Below are 20,427 nucleotides of genomic sequence, written 5' to 3' on the forward strand. Positions count from 1 at the left end.
AATATATACTGTATATGTATATTTATACATACATAATAAATATACACAGTAAACGCACACATATATGCAATGAATTGCGATAAATTTGACAGCACTATTTTTACTGGCTCCTTTACAATTAGGACTTAATAAGGACTGCAAATTCTAAGTTCAGAATTCATTATTCAAAAATTATTCACATTTTCAAAATATTGTCACAAAAATCTGAGTGCTAACGCGTAATGTTTGCAAACCAAAACCTGCATTTTTAACCGAATCGTCCATGTTTCATACATTCAATTGAATTCAATTCAATTTAAGTTTATTTGTATAGCGCTTTTACGATACAAATCATTACAAAGCAACTTTACAGAAAATTACGTTTCTACAATATTTAGTAGTAGCTTATAAGTGGTGACTGTCAGTTTATGTGCATATGACTGGATTTTTCAGAAAAATTAATACAAGACATAGTCAGCCAGACGATGAACATCATTAACAGCAATTATTATATGATGCAATCACACTTGTAGCAATATTTGTTAGTTCTGTTGTTGTTTCAGGGTTAGTATCATCTGAGGTCCTCTGAGGGTCAGCATCATCTCTTCTCAGGTGTTCTGGATCCAGACTGGAGCTTGTGTAAATCCTAGTTACACAAGATTTACATCCCGTGGCAAAACAGAGAAACAAATAGAGACATCATTAGCGTAGCTGCTGTTCCAACATGTTCCCAAACATTATCAGGAAGGCTATTCCAGAGTTTGGGAGCCAAATGTGGAAAAGCTGTACCTCCTTTAGTGGACTTTGCTATCCTAGGAACTACCAAAAGTCCAGCGTTTTGTGACCTTAGGGAGCGTGATGGATTGTAATGTGGTAGAAGACTAGTTAGGTACGCAGGAGCTAAACCATTTAGGGCCTTACAGGTAAGTAATGATAATTTGCAACTGATACGGAACTTAATAGGTAGCCAGTGCAGAGAAGGTAAAATGGGGTAATATGATTATATTTTCTTGACCTGGTAAGGACTCTAGCTGCTGCACTTTGGACTACCTGTAGCTTGTTTATTGAAGAAGCAGGACAACCACATAGAAGTGCATTACAATAGTCCAGTCTAGCGGTCATGTATGCATGAACGAGCTTTTCTGCATCAGAAACAGGTAACATGTTTCGTAGCTAGGCAATGTTTCTAAGATGGAAGAATGCAGTTTTTGTAACTTGGATTGGAATCTTCTCCAGACTGAGTTGAAGTTAAAAAATTTAGTATCTTGTGGTCACTTTAAATATTTATTAAACAATCATCAGAGTAAATTAATGGTGTGTAAATCTTTCTAATCAGATGCATGTTTTTATATCTATGTAATGATGTTTGTTTATGTTTGTGTGTTGTAACTTCTATGTAAAATTGTTTATGTAAACTCAGCTGCCTATCTTGGCCAGGACACTCCCATAAAAGAGATTTTAATCTCAGTGAGTCTTCTTTCCTGGTTAAATAAATAAATAACATGGGCTATATTGCTGTCTAATATAACACCCAGATTTTTGATTGTAGAGGAAGTAACAGTACATCAGTCTAGTTACAAACTGTAGTCTACTACAACCCGAATTCCGGAAAAGTTGGGACGTTTTTTAAATTTTAATAAAATGAAAACTAAAGGAATTTCAAATCACATGAGCCAATATTTTATTCACAATAGAACATAGATAACGTAGCAAATGTTTAAACTGAGAAATTTTACACTTTTATCCACTTAATTAGCTCATTTAAAATTTAATGCCTGCTACAGGTCTCAAAAAAGTTGGGGCAACAAATGGCTAAAAAAGCAAGCAGTTTTGAAAAGATTCAGCTGGGAGAACATCTAGTGATTAATTAAGTTAATTGATATCAGGTCTGTAACATGATTAGCTATAAAAGCTTTGTCTTAGAGAAGCAGAGTCTCTCAGAAGTAAAGATGGGCAGAGGCTCTCCAATCTGTGAAAGACTGCGTAAAAAAATTGTGGAAAACTTTAAAAACAATGTTCCTCAACGTCAAATTGCAAAGGCTTTGCAAATCTCATCATCTACAGTGCATAACATCATCAAAAGATTCAGAGAAACTGGAGAAATCTCTGTGCGTAAGGGACAAGGCCGGAGACCTTTATTGGATGCCCGTGGTCTTCAGGCTCTCAGACGACACTGCATCACTCATCGGCATGATTGTGTCAATGACATTACTAAATGGGCCCAGGAATACTTTCAGAAACCACTGTCGGTAAACACAATCCGCCGTGCCATCAGCAGATGCCAACTAAAGCTCTATCATGCAAAAAGGAAGCCATATGTGAACATGGTCCAGAAGCGCCGTCGTGTCCTGTGGGCCAAGGCTCATTTAAAATGGACTATTTCAAAGTGGAATAGTGTTTTATGGTCAGACGAGTCCAAATTTGACATTCTTGTTGGAAATCACGGACGCCGTGTCCTCCGGGCTAAAGAGGAGGGAGACCTTCCAGCATGTTATCAGCGTTCAGTTCAAAAGCCAGCATCTCTGATGGTATGGGGGTGCATAAGTGCATACGGTATGGGCAGCTTGCATGTTTTGGAAGGCTCTGTGAATGCTGAAAGGTATATAAAGGTTTTAGAGCAACATATGCTTCCCTCCAAACAACGTCTATTTCAGGGAAGGCCTTGTTTATTTCAGCAGGACAATGCAAAACCACATACTGCAGCTATAACAACAGCATGGCTTCGTCGTAGAAGAGTCCGGGTGCTAACCTGGCCTGCCTGCAGTCCAGATCTTTCACCTATAGAGAACATTTGGCGCATCATTAAACGAAAAATACGTCAAAGACGACCACGAACTCTTCAGCAGCTGGAAATCTATATAAGGCAAGAATGGGACCAAATTCCAACAGCAAAACTCCAGCAACTCATAGCCTCAATGCCCAGATGTCTTCAAACTGTTTTGAAAAGAAAAGGAGATGCTACACCATGGTAAACATGCCCCGTCCCAACTATTTTGAGACCTGTAGCAGAAATCAAAATTGAAATGAGCTCATTTTGTGCATAAAATTGTAAACTTTCTCAGTTTAAACATTTGCTATGTTATCTATGTTCTATTGTGAATAAAATATTGGCTCATGTGATTTGAAAGTCTTTTAGTTTTCATTTTATTAAAATTTAAAAAACGTCCCAACTTTTCCGGAATTCGGGTTGTAGATTCTGTGTACTGTTTTTTGGTCCAATAATTAATATCTCTGTCTTATCCAAATTTTAAAGGAAAGAAAATTATTGGTCATCCAATCTTTTACATTTTTAACACACTTTGTTAGCTTAGATAATTTAAAAGTTTCATCTGGTCTCGTTGAGATATATAGCTGACATCAGCATAACAGTGGAAACTAATCCAGTATTTTCTAATAATATTACCAAGTGGCAACATGTATATTGAAAATAGAAGGGGACCTAGGACGGATCCTTGTGGCACTCAATATTTTACTGGTGATAAATGAGATGACTCCCCATTTAAATAAACAAAATGGTAGCGATCGGACAGGTAGGATCTAAACCATCTTAGAGCCTGCCCTTGAATACCTGTATAGTTTTGTAATCGATCTATGAGTATGTCATGATCTATGGTGTCGAACGCAGCACTAAGATCAAGTAAAACTAGCAATGAGATGCAGCCTTGATCTGACGCAAGAAGCTGGTCATTTGTAATTTTAACAAGTGCAGTTTCTGCCAGTGCTTTAAGTTGCCCAAAAGAGGTGCCGGTACTCTATTATAGCCTATATATATATATATATATATATATATATTCGTTTTTTTTTTTTTGGATGGCTCCCCTCATCCCCTGAGGTAACAACTATATTGAAGGGGTTTTATATACAGCAGTCAACAGACGACCTTATAAAAAATAATAAATCCTTTAGGTAGGTTAGGGGGGTGTCTGCGGTCTTGGATGACGGGATGGGGGGCTTATGATATTAGACTTCGTAGCCTATAATAAAAGATAATGAATTTCAAACCTTAACTAAACACATCTTTATTCAAAGATCAACCGTCTGTCATTACTCTTTAGTCTGCCACAAGAAACAACAACATTAAAATCATGAACTCAAATGTCATTGTACAACCCGAATTCTGGAAAAGTTGGGACGTTTTTTAAATTTTAATAAAATGAAAACTAAAAGACTTTCAAATCACATGAGCCAATATTTTATTCACAATAGAACATAGATAACATAGCAAATGTTTAAACTGAGAAAGTTTACAATTTTATGCACAAAATGAGCTCATTTCAATTTTGATTTGTGCTACAGGTCTCAAAATAGTTGGGATGGGGCATGTTTACCATGGTGTAGCATCTCCTTTTCTTTTCAAAACAGTTTGAAGACGTCTGGGCATTGAGGCTATGAGTTGCTGGAGTTTTGCTGTTGGAATTTGGTCCCATTCTTGCCTTATATAGATTTCCAGCTGCTGAAGAGTTCGTGGTCGTCTTTGACGTATTTTTCGTTTAATGATGCGCCAAATGTTCTCTATAGGTGAAAGATCTGGACTGCAGGCAGGCCAGGTTAGCACCCGGACTCTTCTACGACGAAGCCATGCTGTTGTTATAGCTGCAGTATGTGGTTTTGCATTGTCCTGCTGAAATAAACAAGGCCTTCCCTGAAATAGACGTTGTTTGGAGGGAAGCATATGTTGCTCTAAAACCTTTATATACCTTTCAGCATTCACAGAGCCTTCCAAAACATGCAAGCTGCCCATACCGTATGCACTTATGCACCCCCATACCATCAGAGATGCTGGCTTTTGAACTGAACGCTGATAACATGCTGGAAGGTCTCCCTCCTCTTTAGCCCGGAGGACACGGCGTTTGTGATTTCCAACAAGAATGTCAAATTTGGACTCGTCTGACCATAAAACACTATTCCACTTTGAAATAGTCCATTTTAAATGAGCCTTGGCCCACAGGACACGATGGCGCTTCTGGACCATGTTCACATATGGCTTCCTTTTTGCATGATAGAGCTTTAGTTGGCATCTGCTGATGGCACGGCGGATTGTGTTTACCGACAGTGGTTTCTGAAAGTATTCCTGGGCCCATTTAGTAATGTCATTGACACAATCATGCCGATGAGTGATGCAGTGTCGTCTGAGAGCCTGAAGACCACGGGCATCCAATAAAGGTCTCCGGCCTTGTCCCTTACGCACAGAGATTTCTCCAGTTTCTCTGAATCTTTTGATGATGTTATGCACTGTAGATGATGAGATTTGCAAAGCCTTTGCAATTTGACGTTGAGGAACATTGTTTTTAAAGTTTTCCACAATTTTTTTACGCAGTCTTTCACAGATTGGAGAGCCTCTGCCCATCTTTACTTCTGAGAGACTCTGCTTCTCTAAGACAAAGCTTTTATAGCTAATCATGTTACAGACCTGATATCAATTAACTTAATTAATCACTAGATGTTCTCCCAGCTGAATCTTTTCAAAACTGCTTGCTTTTTTAGCCATTTGTTGCCCCCGTGCCAACTTTTTTGAGACCTGTAGCAGGCATTACATTTTAAATGAGCTAATTAAGTAAAATTTAAAAAACGTCCCAACTTTTCCGGAATTCGGGTTGTAAAAAAAACAACAAAAAAAAACAATGACTGTTGTAACACTGCGTAAATCAGACCTTTCTGTAACGCTGTAACGCTTAAACTTATTTTTTGAACACAGTGCCGCGAACTGTCAATCACTCCTGTACGCGTGCATCACTGTCCTCCTCGCAGCAGCAGAAACTTGCACTCTCTTCATCAAGCTTTAAAACAAAAAGGGGACAAAAAGGTCGTATTGTCTTTGTGCATATAGATTAATTAGATAAATGAATATCTAAATTCGTGCCTAGCCGCCTACGGTATTTTTTTAGAATTTCGAAAAAAGATGATGCAGCCAATGAGCAGCCGGCGTGGGCTGGTTGCAGGACGACTCAACCTCAGCAGACAGTTTTTAATGTTTATCAGAAAATAACTACTCAAGATTTTGCTTTAGTATAATTTTCGGGACAATTAGGGCCAGATTCGGGATTCGGGACAACAGTTTAGATTTCGGGACTGTTCCGAATTTTTCGGGACGTCTGGTCACCCTAACTGAAAGAGCTACTGCATTACTTCATTAGCTTGCGTCTGATCCGCTGACATGTCACTCAGGTTTAGAGGAGTCACAGCCTGAGAGTCGTTGATTCTGACCGTGTTGTGATATTAATCAGAATCTGAAGCCAGGAGAGCATATTATGTGTTGTTAACTGCATAGGAATTATTACTGAGCCGAGCAAGTGCGTTTCACACACTTTCTCCAGTAACGTTGATTTGTTACTGACGGCGGCAAAATCGATGCATGTGCTTTTCACTTGTAAAATTCAAGGGAGGATGGGTAATGTAGTCTAGTGATGGGATTTATGGCTCTTTGAGGGGATCCGGATCTTCGCGATCCGTTCCTTTCAAAGAGCCGTTCAAAAGAACGGCTCTTTTGGCTCTTTTTAAATATTTAGTCAGTTTTAAGAAGCCAGCTTGGGGGCATCTCAGTTTATCCTGGAAATAATCACTGGGAGGAATGATGAGGTGAGATTTGTAGTTAAATAATTAAAACTCAGATATCACACACCAATATCTGAGTTTGAATTATTCTGAAATATTGATTATTACCTCATTTGTCATGTGTGGACTATATTCCATAGGGTTGCACAAATCCCTCTGCTTAGACAGTGACATCACTATTTTGGATTTACCTTTAGTACAAAGTGTGTGTGTGTGTGTGTGTGTGTGTGTGTGTGTGTGTGTGTATGTGTGTATGTGTGTGTGTAAAGCTACGTTGACTTATGTTATTCATACAATACCTACTCAAATAAACATCAAAAACAAAGCCGGCTGCAATGAATTTCTGTGCAAAACAGCTTTTACTACAAACACTTTCACACAAGAACATTGTTATCACACAAGAACATTTTGATAGAAAACAAAAAATATTTAAAGTAGATAAAATTAGAATAAATAAAATGGAAATGTCTACATACTACATACTATTACTACTGTAAACTTTGCAAATAGGACTTCAGCCCCTTCAAGTCAATGAACAATAACAAAGTGGGCTGCAATGAACATGCACAACTAATAACTAATATCATCACGCTATAAAGGGTTGGCCTGCGCTGGGTGCGCCCCTCCCCCTATAACTGTTCTGTCTCGCGGAGGAGCTCATTTGTGTGCATCTGTGTGAAATACGCATAGGAAAAAAGAACGACAGAAAGAACGGCTCCCATCGTTCATGTTTATGAGCCGTTCAAAAGAATCGGTTCGTTCGCGAACGTCACAACTCTAGCTGGGTGCGCCCCTCCCCCTACAACTGTTCTGTCTCGCGGAGGAGCTCATTTGTGTGCATCTGTGTGAAACACGCATAGGATAAAAGAACGACAGAAAGAACGGCTCCCCTCCAGCCGCGACTCGGCTCCCATCGTTCATGTTTATGAGCCGTTCAAAAGAATCGGTTCGTTCGCGAACGTCACAACTCTAATGTAGTCTCTGCTCGCGGTGGGAAGAATTAGGAAGCGTGCATTGTGAAGGGCACTCTGAAAAGCGGCCGGCAGCGCAGGCAAAAGATTAAAACCACTATTAAAACAGATGTCCAAATGAGCGTACCGGTACGCTAAAAGCACGTTCTTGGCGCACGCTCAAGAGCTATATTTGGAAGTGGAGGTACTGAGTACCGGTGCGTACCGGCCCACTTAAAGCACTGGTTTTTACATAAAATGAAAGGTGTGTCACTAAGACTATACAGGCACTAGTTCCTGATTGATTTATTCAGACCTCAAAAAGTCTAGATCTAGACTCCTGTGTTAGACCAAATGCACATGGCAACACAAAAGCAAGGTGTATCGAAACCAGTGTATCAATTATCTATGGGACCTACAGTAGAGGGAAATAGTGTCAGCCCCTAAGACAGAGTGTGCCCTGAGGCGAGTTTTACCGAGTGAATTCGCATAATCACATCCAATTAATGAAATCACGAAAAAGGAGGCAGTTCAAAGAGCTACCTTATCCTTTGCGTTTCCACGACTCATTCTCGCTCCCTCTCTCTCTTCTTCAGAGCACAATTCACTTTAAGCATTGCTTAAGCCAACGCTCAAGGGGTGTTTTAACAAGCAGTTGATTAGCGCTAGTCTTTTGCAGGCTAATGTTTAGCTGACATTAAAGGTCCACATGGGAAGTATGTACTCTGAACATGGACCTCAATCGTAGGGAATGATTTTCCAGAGTTTTCCATCTGCCAGTGAAGCCCAGAACCAGCAGGAGCCACACCATCAGAGAGCTGTTATAGCAGCATCTCCAAAACCACATGACGGCCCCCCCACTGCTCAGGGATAATGGAGCCGCACTGAATTTCAGTATCACTATAAAGCCTCTGATATTAAACTCCACGCACCTCAAAACATTAGCCATAAACTGATAATAGGCACAGTGGTAGCTAAGGTAATATTTCACAGTAAATATACTCTGTTGCCCACGATATGTTCACTTCAGGCAGATTTCTGCAACACTAACATGGCTGGGATTTTATATCATATGTTGATGCTACACAGCAATATAATCCAGCATTAATTGCATAATTCTGTCTCTAAAATACCTAATAACTTATTTCCATTTAAGCAGTCCCTACTGGTTCACAGTTGATCACAAACTCCAGAACCCAAAGCCAGAACTCCTGTTTGCTCATTGTTCATTCCAGTGATCATGACACAGCTAATAGAGGCCGGATTAGTGTGCAGGAACAGAGCGGGCAAACACACAGAGACTAATGATGGAGACCAGCCAGTCTGCACCACTTGATCATGCTCTAACACCACCTCTATCATATTTGCCCCTTACATTAGTTTGCGCATATTATGTTTACCAAGGTATTTGGGTGCATTAAAATTACATCCATCCTTCTTCCCCCAATGATAACCATAGCTTTGGATGTATTTATGCTTGAGACCACAAACAAATGTCCTATATGCTATATTTTTCTCTTCTAAAAATCTGAAAACACACTCCCCAATTACCTGCTTCAGTAAATCCACTACCCTTTATATTCCCATCCCTTCCGCTCTGTATCTGTCAGTGTGCTCCCCTCATCTGTTGTCTGCGCTTTGAATCCGGAGTGGTCTAGCACTGTACCAGACTAGAATTTTAAGCATGTCCTTTGGTCAGGAGAAGGGGGCGGTAGAGTCGGTTGCTATATGCATGAAACTTAAAAGGGCTCTGAAGGAGGCTCTAGCACGGTAACAAGCTATATTATGCGGCTTGGCATTCCTTTGCACAGCAGTTGGTACAAATTAGGGAATAAGCCTTTTTCTCACTTTTGTTTTTACTAGACAAAGCTATTCCAATACTGTGTGTTACTTTCATCACATAGTTGATTTATTGTGAACCATTGAACTAACTGATGACAGGAGATACATGTATGCTTTATGAATTAGGCAATGGGACAATGAATAAGCATGATTTATTAATATTATACAATGAATATGAATAGCAAATAAGCCAATAAAAATGTATTGCTGGATAGCTTCGAAAATAAATGGCTTATAATAATGCATTGTGTGAACAGCATTAAAATGCTGCAAAAGCAAGGACGACCCTCTTTAAACCATAAGTTTGTGTCATTTTATATGTCCATTGATCATAGGCTATCAAAGGTTTCAGCAAGTGCAAATAAGTGAAATTGTTAAAAGAATGCGCTGACGCTCGCGAACAGTATTTGCGATCATCTAAACTGGTAACCATGGCAACAGTTCGGTTATCGAACGCTTTTCGTTAAAATTAGAATCATACAAAATAGAAGTCCCATCTTATATATATTTATACATACATATATATATATATATATATATATATATATATATATATATTTTTTTTTTTTTTTATTGCTTCCACTGTCCTCATCTGTAAGTCGCTTTGGATAAAAGCGTCTGCTAAGTGAATAAATGTATATATATATATATATATATATATATATATATATATATATACATTTTTTTTTATACATGACAAACAAATAACAAAAAATGTGTGTTAAAACGTCTTTATAGGCAGGTTAATGATCAGGTATGGTCGAGTGTAGATTTCCTGTATATTAAAATGTAGCGTAGGCTATTACAGCTACTAATAAAATGATCTTCTTTTTTCAAAAAAACTGATTACATAATCCACATAACATGTAGTCTGCTACAACCCAGCATGTAAGCATGGTTTCAAATCCACTACATTAATTCGAGAACGAGTTCATATCCGTGTTTCGCTCCGTCCAAATAAGAGTTTTTAACTGCATCCTTTTCTGTCGCCGTACATCCCTTCTCTGTTGTATAATTTTCTCTCTCGCTCCCTCTCTCTCGTTCTCTCTCTCCCTCCCTCTTTCTGAGCCACAGCACGCCTGCCTACATCCCTTTCCCAAATATTCACTAGCACACAAGCAAAGAGGACAGAAGCAGACCCGTATCCTCCTTTCCCAGCACACCACGTTCCTCATTCTCAGGTCTTCTTGTCTTTTACATGGCGCAAGGGCTCTGCACGCGGGACGGTTCTGGGTGCGAGAAAGCCAGCGCGGATCTGGATAAGCGAGCATCAGTGGCGGGTGTGGACCACAGCAGTTCCGGCGCCTCCGCCTTCTCGGTCTCTTCTAGCCGGCTCTATGACGAGTAATGGTCGGCTTGTTCTGCTGGAAGCTCCCTGCTCTAACCGGATCTTCGACGGCACCATATTCAACAGCAGATTGCCATTTTCGGAAGAAACCTTCAAAGAGCTAGGAGATACATATGGAAACTGGGGATCAGAATTTTAGGAAAAAGGATATATAGTAGTGCTTTATTTTATTGTTCAATTTTGCTCATTTATGTTTAGTTCTTGATGAATTCTCTCATTCCATCGTTGACTTGATTTGTCAGATTGAAGCGAGAGATGCAGCAGATTTAGATTCACCTGGACATTCTTTTTGTTGGTTTTTGAACTGGACTATCCTGGCCATCCATCCATCTATCCTATATAGGCTATATATATTTTTCTGCTCCTGCACTTCAATAGAGCTTTCCCTGTCCTTTCGGGTTTTTTATCATTCTCTGCCTCTTACCATCTTGATAAGAATAGACTAGGATTTACTTAGCCATATTAAGAGAGAACAGCGTTTGTTAAGCAGCTACATAGGTCAACAGTTGTTGATACACATCGAACTGTTTAGATATATATTCCGATCCGAAGCAACGCCAGTCTGAATCTCACATTCTTCCTAAACCAGTATTTATCCTCAATTCCTAACACATCAAATCTACGCGCCTAAATTGTCATAATTAAAACCGAGTATTGTTCAACATTGGCTTAACTGCTGTGGCGTTTGAATGACATGCTCAGGCTATTATTAAAGGCCTCGCCAATTAATTATTATCTTTGATTAGTGGCTTTGCAGCGTGAATGTTCATGTAAGTTTAAGCTGTAGCACTAGCTGCTGCATATCTTAACTCGTTTAGGAAAAAAGAGAGACAAGGACAAACGATTTAGGACGGTAATATAGCTCTAACAGTGCGGAAAGCGTACCGTTCCACTCCGAAAACAAACGAAAAAGCCACAAAGGCTCACCTATTTCTTCCTTAATCGGTTCTCACCCAAACGCAACCATAAGGTTCCTACCGCATCCTCCCCCTTCCCCCTCCTTTCGCTCAAATATATCCCATTTTTTAAATTTGGTTTGGTCCCGTAAATTTTCAAATATTTATTTCCTATACATCAAGAGGAAAGGGGGTCCCCCTTTCATGGAATGCGGCAACATGGGTGTGTTTGACCGCGGAGTTCAGATGTTATTGACCACGGTGGGCGCGTTCGCCGCCTTCAGTCTCATGACCATCGCGGTGGGCACGGACTACTGGCTGTACTCGCGCGGCGTGTGTAAGATCAAGAGCAACAACGAGAACGAGACCAGCAAGAAGAACGAGGAGGTGATGACCCACTCGGGACTCTGGAGGACATGTTGCTTGGAAGGTAAGACGACTCTCATCATGCTCTCGTTTATTCACCGATGACGTTTAGCGGCCCCCCATTTGCATTTGAGGGTCCACCTCAGCATGTGCACACGTGTTCCTGTCTGTTGTTACGGAAACGTATCTCAGGCCTGCTGCTCTCGTGATTGTTTAACAGCTCCGCCTTCAGCACCACGGACAGCGACAGCGGCGCACAATACTGAAACTGATGCCTAAAGGTGTTAAACAGGGTCTACTTCGCCAGATAGTTCAAACACACTGCTGTCTCTTATGAATTTGTTAATGGTTTATTGTTGGTCTGAGATGGCCATGATCTAAAAACCGTTTTAAATACATATTATTATATTCTTGCTGAAGCTCATGACCAATTTGGACCAGCTCATGACCAGCTTAGGCCAGCTGGAAACCATCTACCAGATCTTCAAGCATCTTGGGTTGAACCAAAAATAAACATTTTGTCATCATATGCTCACCCAAATGACTTTCATCTGTGGAACACAAAAGATCTTTTGAAAAAAAATTTTTTTTTGTCCATACAATGATAGCCCAAAGCTACACTGAACCCCCTTGATGTTCACAGTATGGACAAAAAATAACTTTTTTCAAAATATTTGTTTGTGTGTGTGTTCTACAGAAGAAAGTCAGTAATACGGATTTAAGATTAAGATAAACATAAAAAAGGTTGTTTATTGGCACCTATGTTCCATGAAAAATAATTTTAATTCCAAAAAAGGTTATTTGTTCATGTGGCTCAGTAGTAGAGCATTGCGTTAGCAGTGCAAAGGTCGCGGGTTCAATTCCCAGGGAGCATACATACTGAAAAAAATAAAATAAATGTATAGCCTGAATGCACTGTAAGTTGCTTTGGATAAAAGCGACTGCTAAATGCATAAATGTAAATGTATTTGCAGTGGGAAAAGGAACCAAAAGAGAGAGAGAGAGAGACAGAGGCTATAGGGCATAGCTGTAGAATATCCTCTTTTGAGAACCATTATTTCTAAGAATGGATGAAAAAATTATGACAAAAATTTACATTTTAGGGTTGACTATCCCTTTAAGATGGATTTTCCCACAGGGAAAAGATATGGATGTAAAAGCAGATAAATGCATATGTGCACTACTGGGACTTCCACCTGGAAAAGAAATCACTACTCGCTTGCACCATGTTTAGAAATGCTCTCTGTAAGTCAGGTCAACATACACAGACTGCTGATTTCCTGTCATGCTTCAGTGGCTGTACTGACTGCTGACTTTGGCCTAGCATTGTCACCTTGTGAGGTCACAGAGCATAACAAATCCTCATCCTCACCAGGGCTCAGAGGAGGCACAAAAGATGGCCTGGGTCTCTGAGGCACACAACCATATGCTATCTGTACACATCCTCTGCTGCTTCTAAAGCACAGAAAGATCTATTGAGGAAAACCCATGTGGCATTATATACAGTCAAATGAGTTAAAATACAAGGCATATAGACATGGGGAGACTGGATGTTGATCTTGATCATCATTATGACAGCATGAGTTCTCACAGCCATATGTTCACTAAGTCAAGACGAGTGACTTTGATCACATCTGTGAGTGTGTCCTTAACATCTGCTTTTTAATTTTGTCTGTCAGTTTATCCTTAAGGATTGTCTGTCAAATGACCTAAAAGACTCAAGGCGCACAACCTTGATGTGTAGGAATCTCTTGGATCAAAGGGTGCTTCATGAGAACCATCCAAGTGGGACCTGATGAACATTTCCACGTAAAATATTTCCTAATAGCTTACGTATTGCGTCTGTGTGTCACTGGCACCACAAAATTCCCCAATGGTAGTCAGTCTGTGATTCATTTTAGCTCTCAGTTACACAGATATTGTACACTGAGGTCAAATTCTTTGAAACAGCAATACCATTTGATTCGGTTCAGCTAATAAACTGCCAGCATAACTGAACCCAGAAGAATGAAACATTTGCCTTTCAGTGTGCGTCACAAAATCCTACAGTTTTTGAACAGCCAAAGTGATCACTAAATAAATAACACACTTAAATAGTAGAACATACACTTAAATTGTTGATTACAGCCAGCTCATTTGCAAAATTAGGTGTGGGTCTATGATAAGTCTTAATTAGAAGAGGACTGTGCTGCTTAAATGTGAAACGTCTCTATTCCTTCTGTTCTCAGTTCAGGCTCACACAGATCTCATGTTCAGACTATGACAAAAGCAATTAGCTGCAACAGTAAATAATACTTATCCCTCAACCTACACGGTTGTATCCATCAGGTGCCGCCTCTCAGAGCCCGTCTTGCACTGCCATCTCGTAGACTGTGTGTAGGCAGGCCAGGATGTAAATCTCAGTGGCCAGTGCAGAAGATGATTTGCTGGGGGAGGAATGGATTTACAGCATGCAGGTTAGTGTAATCTGTCCCTGGAGTGCTCCAAACTGATGAGAGAGGGGAAACACCCTCACTGGACTGTCCTCAGCAATATTAGCAATGCTTCAGATATTTAACATCTACTCTCGCACCCACCCCCGTATGAAGTACACTATAGACCAATCCAGAGGATCACACCTACAAAAAGACTTGCATATCTTCTACATCTTGGCTCAGTCAGATGCATTATAACTTCCTGAGCAACAGAAGAGAACCTAAGAGAATCTACATGAATTGGTTCTTTTCACTTGGTGCCAGGAAAGCATAAGCATCTTTATATGTACTGTACACAAATGTAAATTTTTTGGGGGTTGGTAAGATTTAAAATGTCTCTTATGCTGATAATTACAATGTAAAACAAAAGTTTTATATATATGTATGTTAAATTACTCAACAGTCTGACATGATCCTTTAAAAATCATTCAAATTCACTGGTTTTGGTGCTCAAGAAGCATTTCTTATTGTTATCATTGCTCAAAACATTTGTGCTGTTTAATCATTTTGTGGATAACCTTTTTTCAGGATTCTTTGATGAATAGAAAGAAGAGCATATATTTTAAGTGTTTGTTGTTGTTGTTGTTTAACATTATTAATGCCACATTGTATAAATTTAATGCATCCTTGCTAAATAAAAGTAAATCTTAAAAAATTAAATAAAAAATCTTCTGAACAGTATTGTATATCCATTAGATTAATATCCAACTCTTAAAATAAAGCTATTGTCAATAATAGAGTATACACCAGTCTGCTTTGAGCAAATAATATATAGAGAGCCCTGTTTATCTAGAATCTTAAAGCTATTCTTGTAGCTGGGTCATGTGTCTATTCACTTGTTATTCTAATATATTTCAGAGTTTCTTTCAGTTCATTTGCATTTATTTCTAATGTCAGCGGATCTACTTTGTTCTAAATGAATTTGCAATGTTTCAACACCTTAAAGGCATACTTAAAAACATATGGATGTCATTAGATAAAAACCAAGAGGCATTTATTAAAATAAATAGCACAAGCACACTTTTAAGAAAAGCATGTCATTTGTCGTTTGTTTTAAAAGATAATATAATAGACACAGACACAAATGAGGACAAAATGTACACTGCTAATAATCTGTAGAGAAACGGATGATGTCCTGTCAGAAAATTGCCAGTACATTTTCTGTCAAGTTTACAGGCTTTTACTTTAAGCCTTAACACTATGCACTGCATATTTAAAAACACCAGTGAAACATCAATACACAACATTCCTTCATTAACACAGTACAATGGGCCTTTTCTTTTGAGTGTCTAAGTTTAGTGGATTTAAAATGTAACTACACCGCTGGTTAATCTTGAGCTAAACTGACTCGAAGAATCTTAAATGACCATGAATCCAGTTGACTAAAAGTAATTTTTATAGTAAGAAATGTGAAGTCTAGAATCTTTTGTTCACAGATGCCACCTAGTTCAACACCTTGTTAACTAATACAATTCATAAACTTTTAAACTATGCTTAAATGTCCAAATACTTTTAATGGCCACTGCACATTTTCAACTTAGAACTTTTTTATTTCCATCCTCAATCACAAAGCAAAAAGTGCCAAACCAGATAATTAGGGTGAATTTTCTACTATTTTTTCTTTACAACACAAAAGCAAAGCACAATGCATTTCTGTTACCGCACCTCTCAGTGAAAGATGACAGCTTGTTAAGGTCTTGTTCTGGACACCCACAGAGCCATTATAATGCCACTGCAGATTAGAATGTGTCCCTATAGTGAGTGGAAGCAAATATGAATCAGCATGACATTGCTGTGCATGCATGGACACATGAACAAACATTGCAATGAAAGAACACAAGCTAGTACAGTATAAGGTGGGCCACCATTACTGTAGTGACTCAGAGCCAAGTGTACTTCAGCAGAACTACAGGTAATCTGCGTTATTAATCTTCATTACACTAACAATGGATGTGAGGGTACAGTACAGCGAGAGCACAGAAGCAGCGCAGCAAAGAACAGTGACAAAGGAGGCACAGTTATATTCCTTGCATACCCAACACTTATCATTCTGAATCTCCGTGACAGCAACTTTCCCAAGAAGACAGATCATTCTCCTGAATGCTTTGAGTCGCTGTGAATATTTTCCAGGCCACGGGGGGCTGTTGCTAATGAATGGACTTCCTGCACAAGTTTTCCACTCGCATGCAACCAAAGTGTTTGTTTGAAGAGATAACCAGCATTGTCTCAGCAGGAGGGGTGAAAAATACTCGTGCATTTTTCTCACCTCTCGCTAGTTCATCCTCACAAATCTGCTTTTTGTGAGCAAGTGTGTGTGATGTCTCATCCAGGTCGACTGAACCAGTGTGGCCGTGTTGTGCTAGTATTTGTGAATCATGATGGTCATGTGTAAGATTTTTCGGTTTCAAAAGTTCACATTTTTATGTATGTGCGATATAGATAGACAAGCTGTGGGTCTTAGCCATGCCTGGCGCTGCTGTAGAGACGGATTACGCTCATAAACTGATCAGATAAGGATTACCAGCCTGGCATGGATCTGCCCAGCTAATGACCCGGGTCCGGAGTGGCATTATGCAGTATTACAACACCACTGCATGCTTCAGTTCACTCACACAGGCCACTTGCCCAAAAACAATCATCCCAGTTCAGCTCTACACTTACCAAAGGAAAAGTCAACCATATTTTCTTTGGCATGCCCACTCTCTATAACACTTCAATACTATGATCCACTTATCCTATAAACACCAGAGATGTGATGAACAGTAGGAGAAAAAAACATCCTGTCAGGTTAACCTGTAAGAGAAGAGCTGTTTCATTTACTGCCTTTTCTCGTTGCCTTGTCAGATGATCATTACAGTTTCAAGATGTCATATTTCTAGCTTGATATGTTCAGCTGGGACATTAAAGGGAGAACCAAAGTGAATAAATGATGACAGTTGATAAAATGAAAAAAATTATTACTGGAAGCTCACAAAAGTTCATTAGGTAGATAGACAACAAGGATTCACTTGATTGATCAATGTGACAGTAATGACATTTACATTGTTAAAAAAACACTGAGGGCTGCAATAATGGTCGCTGACAATTCAGCTTTGTGGGAATGAAGTGCCTTTTAAAATATTAGAAACAGCTAAAAGGTAATAATATTTCACAGCATTATTTCACTGTTTGCACAGTATTTTTTATCAAATAAATGCATCTTTCAAAAACATTTTAAAATATCTTATGGACACAATTTTTTAAACATTAGTGTATCTTTTTCTATATTTTAAAGGGGTATGTCCAAATTGTGACCTCACTTTATGCCCACATGTAATTCTAAATCGATTTGAATTTCAAAAAAAAAAAAAAAAATGTTCCAAGTCTTTTGAAGCAATATGATTTACATTTACATGGTTTACATTTGTAATTGTTCACTTAGAAAATAGAAAACTGCAGCTTAAACAGCTATAAATATATCTTACTAAGTTTCACAGAAAAAGAAAGTCATATGGGAGACATGAGGGTGAGTCAATGATGAAGAATGTTTTTTTTTTTTTTTTTTTTTTGGTGCACTGTCCATTTAAAAAATGACAGAAGCCATTTGTTTATTTAGAACTAATGACCTGGCAAGCCGGTTCTCATTTTGAACCTCTCAAATGCAGGACACGAAACAGCATATCTTTTCTTTTCTGTTTTTGCGACATCTAGACAACCTCTGCCGGTATCAGAGGACAAAATTCTCCTCTGCCGCTCAGATAGGAAGGAACATAATGAGGGTCTCAGGGGCATTATTAATATTGGATTGGGAGACGGCCCGGGTGGAATACCACTTGAATCATCCTCATTCTGATTCAGCTCTGAAAGCAGGTTGAATGTGACGGCAGTGATCAGAGTGCAACAGAACAGTCTGTTCCACATCTCATTTCTCGCCTTCTCTCTTCTCTATCGCTTGCTTTCTCTCTCCTGCTTTTGCTTCTTTCTACCTGATGGTTGGCAGGTTTATGTTTAGTAGTACTCATGCTATTCTGGAACTTCTGTTTCCCCCACTCAGTTGATCCCCTACTGAGGAAGCACATCTGTATGAGTAAAATCCCCTTAAAGAGTCTTTCTGCATTCATTTTGCCTTGGTTCCTTCATTTGTAAACTATAAGGGAAGGCTAAATGATCATAGAGTCCTTGTAATAAACTATACATGGTGTGGTGAAATTATAAAAGGTCTTAAACGTTACTTTTTGACAGTCGTGTCACTGTTATTCATTCCTCCAATCATCTTCTCCGGAGCTGCGGGCTGCCTTCATCAGCAGAAACCTGTTCCTCAACCATCTTGGTTGCTTTTGGTCCTGGTGTGCTGTGTGATGTCTCTGCACTATAACCCAGGAAACAGATCAATAGAGGACACTCCCAGGATCTGTGTGTGTGAGAATGGCCTCTACAGTGTAACATCACTGATTAAAGCTGATGAATGAATGCAATAGGACAGACAAGCAGAGGGACTGCTGCTGTTTTCAATTTTCCAAAAGTTTTTTCTGTCAGTTTTTCACTGATCTCATCACTCAGAAGACCTGGATTATAAATAATATAGATTATTTGAATGGGTTTTTTTTTTTTTAGATTAATGGCTCCACATAGGTCTAATTGTATAGAATAGAGCATCGTGTTCCTTTCTAACGTCTTACATCACATGCTAAAGAAAGACATGCATTTCTACAGAAAGAGTTGTGTGGTCATTTAGAATTTCTGTCTGTACTCTTGTGTGAAGTGACAAAGTCTCAGTGATACAAGACCAATTATATAGAATTGATCTCATTTCCACTGCACAATAGACATTAGACCAATTCTGTGATAACGTTTAATTTATCCCCCCCCCCCACCCCTACTCTGACGGCCATTTTGCAGATTTAAAGACGCTAGAGGAAATCCCGCCATAAATGCTGATTAACTCTATATCTGCTCCATTCATTTTAAGTTAACGTGTTTTGCTGTTTTCCCCCAGTTAGCGGCAGTGGAATCTGCGGCCCTCTCAGGTGTGATGAATTGGTGGTGTCCTTGGCACAGTTCATTTGCAATCCATTACAGCGCATTAGCTTTGTGTCAGAGAGGAACCCAAACACCATGCATCACTAAAGTGAGGGGATGTGATCAGAGACCCCAACTTACACCTTACACCCACATACCATCGACTTCCAAAGCACGTTTGAATTTCAATTAGTCTTTTATAAAGTATGTTGAAATTAGGCCAGAACTGTATAAGTATATAATAAAAACAGGACGAGTCTAAAAATGTATAGCTTTGCAAAATTAATGGAGATCTCAGCTATGCTTTGTCTATGTATAACCTTTGTCTTTGTCTTTAGGAAATAAATGCTATAATTTTTGACATACAGAGAAAAGTATATATAGTATATAGAGAGAGTAAATACACCAAATATATACACTACCAATCAAACATTTAGGGTCAGTTTAGGGTCAAGGTTTTTGTTTTTTATCATGAAAATAGTATCTCATGCTCACCAAGGCTGCATTTATTTGATCAAAAACACAGTACTAAACCATAGTAAAACATTAATATTTTTAAAATTTAAAATTAATTTTTCAGTTTTTTTTTCTTTTATTCGATTATCAGCCATTACTTCAGTCTTCAGTGTCACATGGTCCTTCAGAAATCATTCTAATGTGCTGATTCATTTCTATGTATGTAAATAGTATAGTGCTTAGCAGATGCTGCTATACACATACATATTATATATGTGTGCATGTGGCTGTGTGTGTGTGTGTGTGTGTGTGTATAGCATCTGCTGAGCACAAGTTTTTGTCTTGTCCATCCATCCATCCATCCATCAATATATAAAAAAATATTCTGCATATATACTGCTATTGCATTTAACAATTTTTTATTATATATATATATATATATATATATATATATATATATATATATATATATATATATAATTTGTGTGTGTGTGACAGTCTCAGTGCAGTGTTTGACACTGAAATCTCATGTGACATTCTAAAGGAGACAAGTGTAAGATTACTTG

The 20,427-nt window shown here is 38.8% G+C and overlaps 1 protein-coding gene across 1 annotated transcript in view; it reads left to right on the forward strand.

Moving 5' to 3' along the window:
* The first annotated feature begins 11,229 nt into the window (after positions 1–11,229).
* The window catches only part of LOC132144919 (voltage-dependent calcium channel gamma-2 subunit), a 79,011-nt gene continuing 69,813 nt past the window's right edge, over positions 11,230–20,427 (forward strand). The window contains exon 1 of the mRNA XM_059555507.1: positions 11,230–11,997. Coding sequence (XP_059411490.1) covers positions 11,772–11,997 — 226 coding nt within the window. The 5' untranslated portion in view covers positions 11,230–11,771. The remainder of the gene's footprint in view (positions 11,998–20,427) is intronic.

The sequence above is a fragment of the Carassius carassius genome, chromosome 1, assembly GCF_963082965.1.
Source record: "Carassius carassius chromosome 1, fCarCar2.1, whole genome shotgun sequence".
In the NCBI taxonomy this organism is placed as follows: Eukaryota; Metazoa; Chordata; class Actinopteri; order Cypriniformes; family Cyprinidae; genus Carassius; species Carassius carassius.